Source organism: Mesitornis unicolor, unplaced genomic scaffold, assembly GCF_000695765.1.
Source record: "Mesitornis unicolor isolate BGI_N332 unplaced genomic scaffold, ASM69576v1 scaffold29954, whole genome shotgun sequence".
NCBI lineage: Eukaryota > Metazoa > Chordata > Aves > Mesitornithiformes > Mesitornithidae > Mesitornis > Mesitornis unicolor.
In genome coordinates this window covers 18,113-22,450 of record NW_010178525.1, presented here as the reverse complement: position 1 = coordinate 22,450, position 4,338 = coordinate 18,113, and the positions used below count along the sequence as shown (strand labels likewise).

At 56.7% G+C, this 4,338-nt stretch overlaps 1 protein-coding gene across 1 annotated transcript in view; it reads left to right on the top strand.

The window, feature by feature from the left end:
- Positions 1-2: 2 nt before the first annotated feature.
- SLC29A1 (solute carrier family 29 (equilibrative nucleoside transporter), member 1) overlaps positions 3-4,338 on the top strand; it is a 6,471-nt gene continuing 2,135 nt past the window's right edge. Inside the window, exons 1-11 of the mRNA XM_010182488.1 lie at positions 3-70; positions 817-899; positions 1,400-1,481; positions 1,731-1,903; positions 2,114-2,253; positions 2,436-2,570; positions 2,734-2,831; positions 3,184-3,274; positions 3,403-3,494; positions 3,578-3,686; positions 3,962-4,047. Coding sequence (XP_010180790.1) covers positions 871-899; positions 1,400-1,481; positions 1,731-1,903; positions 2,114-2,253; positions 2,436-2,570; positions 2,734-2,831; positions 3,184-3,274; positions 3,403-3,494; positions 3,578-3,686; positions 3,962-4,047 — 1,035 coding nt within the window. The 5' untranslated portion in view covers positions 3-70; positions 817-870. The remainder of the gene's footprint in view (positions 71-816; positions 900-1,399; positions 1,482-1,730; positions 1,904-2,113; positions 2,254-2,435; positions 2,571-2,733; positions 2,832-3,183; positions 3,275-3,402; positions 3,495-3,577; positions 3,687-3,961; positions 4,048-4,338) is intronic.

Below are 4,338 nucleotides of genomic sequence, written 5' to 3'. Positions count from 1 at the left end.
CTGCAGACGAAGCCTTGAGAGAGGTGCCGGAGCACCCCATGCTGCGCCGCCCAGACTGGAAAAGGACAAGGCAGGCCTGCGGCTTCTGTGGGCGGCTAATCCCGCTCTGCCCCAGGGAGGAGGAGGGGGGCTGGGGAGGGAAGGTCACTTCTTGGAGCTCCCCAGGTTTTGGAGAGCAATGCCAGGGTGGTGGCAGGGGCCAGGCAGCTGGTGGGGGGTGGGTAAGGAGTGGTGGGCACCAGGGAGGGGACAGCAGTGCTAGGGGTGCCCTTGGTGCCAAGGTGACCCAGAACGGGCTGCGGGAGCCCCAGGGAAGCAAGCGGGAATTGGAAATGGAGGGTTTGCGTGGTTCTGGCCGGAGAGGCTGCTGAATTAAATGTGTCTTGTGCCGCTGTGCCCCAGGCATTGGAGGGAGGTGGGGAGGGCAGGGGGGCTGGACACAGCCTGCTGCGCATATGCTTCGCTCTCAGCCCCAGGATTGGGGTCAGAGAGCTGCAGGCTCACAAATCCCTTAAGAGCCTGAAGTGGAGCAGCTGGGAGCTGGCGCTGAGCAGCCTGGGCATCTCATGAAAGTGGTTTCCCTTTCAGAGGAAAGGCTTGGTGTCCCCTGGCCAGCAGAATAAGGCTGTGTGTCACAACACCTTGGCTGAAGGACCCTGAGCCACAGGTTCCCAAAGCTGCCGTGCTGTGCTCTCATCATTTGCTGGCTCTGTTTGGGGCACTTACCCGGTGGCACGGCCAGGGAGGTTAAAAAGAGCACTGCACCTGCCTGGCCTGCGTCCCTCACTCCCACATAAAATCCTGTTTGCTTTCCAGACGAAGAGCAGCCACGAGACTTACTGAGACCTGTGCTGACTCTTGCCACACAAGATGACAGCAAGAGACGGGCCCCAAGATAGGTAATGCTGGGCTCTGATGTAGGTGTGGGGGCACATCCAAGAGGTCAGGGAGGACAGGGAGACCCAGCATCTGTGGGACCCCCTCTCTTCTGTATGCTCACTGGGCTACTGAGCTGTCCCTTCCCAGAGGTGCTCTTTGTGTCAGCTTTTCCATAGCAAACAGGCTGTAAACAGTCCCCAGTGCTGGGACACGCCTGGACAGCGTGACTCCCTCCCAGCTCTGGTGACAGCTGCTGTGTGTCTGAGTGTCACTCGCTGAGGAGCAGCCAGTCTCTTCCTGCCTTCATATCCTCCCAGGGGGGATGTCCCATGGCCCCTCTGTGGTGCCACATCCCCTCTGGCAGCTCAGGCTAGCAGAAGCTGCAGGGAAGGCACAGGGCAATAGATTTTGTCTTCCGTCCTCCTCCTGGTGTCTCCCACTGCAGGGTTAGGGACAGAAGTGATGCCTGTCCCCTTCCCTGCCCAGCATCCCCCTCCAAACCTCTCTGTCCCCTCTGCAGGTACAAGGCTGTCTGGCTGATCTTCTTCATCCTCGGCCTGGGAACACTACTGCCATGGAATTTCTTCATGACTGCCAGGGAGGTGAGGGCTTCCTCCCGCTGCTACTCATGACACTAATGGTCCCCCATCACGTCTAGGGACCGTGGTGTACGTGTGGCAGCATGGCACAGTGTAGAGCCCCTGTGTGAAGAAGCATGGATAGCCTGGGTGGGACAAGTGGCGCTGAGGCAGCAGGACTGGGCATGGAGCTGGATGGGGAAAAAGGGTGGCTTGAGTGTGCTGGGCGAGGCCTTGCAGCACCTTGGCCCCACCAGGTTCCTTCTCTTGCAGTATTTCATCAGCCGCCTGGCAGACCCGGAGGAGATGAGTCGCTCTTGGAACCAGACCGGTGAGGCTGCCTTGTCCCTCTCCTACCTGCAGTCCATGTTTGACAACTTCATGACTCTCTGCGCCATGGTGCCCCTCCTTATCTTCACCTGCCTCAACTCCTTCATCCACCAGCGGTGAGCCTTGCCCCATCGTCGCCCATGCCAACCCCCATAGGGCCACCCAGCCCTGGCCCTCCTGCCCCAGCTGCAGGCTGTTCAGTCAAGTGAAAGCAAAACACTGGTCTCCTGTGCTGGGGTTTGGCTATGATTGCCATGGGAGAGCTTGGCCCCAGCCTCACACACCCTTGGGGGGTAGGTTTTCCTCACTGAGACCCTCTCTTGCAGGATTCCCCAGCAGATCCGCATCTCGGGCAGCCTGGTGGCCATTGGGCTCGTGTTTTTAGTCACTGCAATCATGGTGAAGGTCGACATGGAGCCTCTTCCCTTCTTTGTCTTTACCATGATCAGCATCGTCTTCATCAACTGTGAGTGAGGCAGTGGTGGGGGGAAGGAAGAGGGCACAGCCCCAGAGAGAAGCATGAACTTCACTGCAGGGAAGCCAAGGAGGAGGGGGACCTGCCTTGTCTCGCAGGGCAGGGGCTTGGCTCCCTGCAGAGGTGCAGTCCATCCTTTGGTTTCTTATTTCTGCTCATCTTTCCCTTTGTAGCCTTTGGCGCCATCCTCCAGAGCAGCCTCTTTGGGCTGGCAGGGCTCCTGCCTGCCAGCTACACAGCTCCCATCATGAGTGGGCAGGGCTTGGCGGGCACCTTTGCTGCTTTAGCGATGATCTTCAGTATTGCCAGTGAGTAATTCCTGCCCTGCAGGTGACAGGGCCTTCCCAGAGCAGAACAGAATCTGCTGGGGTCATGCTGTAGGGTTGGGTGGGAGATGGCCACAGGGCCTTGCTCCTCTCAGCTCTCTTCATTGTCTTCCTTTTTTCCCCTGCTTTCTCCCTGTGCTCGCAGTTGGTGCCCAGCAACCCGAGAGCTTCATTGGTTACTTCACCACGGCCTGCGTGGCAATTGTGCTGGCAATCATCTCCTACATCCTTCTGCCTCGCATGGTGAGATTTTGTCATCCTGTTGGGAAGCGTGTAGGGCCATGGGACCTTTGCACATCACAGCACAAGGACAAGGGCCCACTAGCACCCCAGCCTTGGCTCCTGCCAGCCTCTGCCTCCTGGGTCAGGGCAGGCTCTCCCCTGTCCCGAAGGAGCTCCCTGGGATACTTCCCATCCCAGATACCCCAGTATCTGAGCATCTGGGTGAGCAGGGAAGCATCAGTATGGGACATAAGCAGAAGGAATACTTTGCCCATACTGCATTTGCCCATATTGCCCATATCTACTGTCACCACACAGCCCCTGGCAGCCTTATTTCCTCCTGAATGAGTTCTCCATGACTGTCTCTCTGCAGGATTTCTTCCGATACTACTCCATGAAGGACAAGACAGAGTACCGTGTGTACAATGCAGAGCTGGAGACCAAGAGAGACCTGATTAAGAAAGGTGAGGGGCTGAGAGGAGGAAGAGGAAGGAAAAAGAGGAAGAGCTGAGAGGAAGAATGAGACAGAAGGACTAAATTAGATCATGACTTTCTGGGGTCTGCTATGCCTTACTTGTGTCTCTCCCTGCAGATGAGCCCAATGGGATGGAGCAGAATAACTCAAAGATCATTCCTATCCACAACCCTGATGAGAAGCCCTCTGTTGTTGCAATTTTTAAGAAGGTCTGTGAGTTGCCAGCAACCCCTGCCCTGCACTGGTCTCTTGCCCTGTGTTTGGTACCAGCCTCTTCCTTTCATCTGCCTAGCTCTGGGTCATGGCGGTGTCCGTCTGCTTCGTCTTCACTGTCACTATCGGCGTCTTTCCTTCCATCACAGCCAAGGTGTCCACTGTTCTCGGAGAGGGAAACAAATGGGGTAAGCATGGCCAGGGATGGGGTGGGGTAGGAGGAAACTGGGAACAAGGTAAATGGGAGGGAAGAAAGTGGAGCTTGAAGTAGTAGGGGTGCCTGAGGGGAAGAGGAGACCTTTGTGCAGGATGGTTTGTATGTGGACACTAGCCTGACTGGGAGACTGTTCCAGCCCTTAGTGGGAAACCAGGAGGACCCAGACTTGAAAGACAGTCTTCATACAATTGGCTGGAGGGCCTGGAAATCCCTGGGCATGTCAGTGACCTTCACCCCCTTCTGCAGATCTCTACTTCATCCCTGTCTCCTGCTTCCTGCTCTTTAATGTCTTCGACTGGACAGGACGGAGTCTCACTGCCCTCCTCACATGGGTAAGCATGGGGCAGGGAGCAAATGCCCAGGCACTCCTCATCCCCAGGCCTCTCACCTGTGGCTGTTGCTGGGGCAGCCGTCCATGGTGTGAAGGAAGGAGATGCAAAGCTGATTCCTGCCCTGGCTTTAAGTCCTAAGCAAAAATGTATGGGTCAGAGCTGAGAACCACTGTGCTGTCCTGGCCTTCTCCCACCTCTCTTTCAGCATGGCTTGGATGAAGCTGCCTCCTCCATTTCAGCCTCTTTGTAAACAAAGCTTCACTCCAGCTATGCAAACAGCCAGGCAGGACG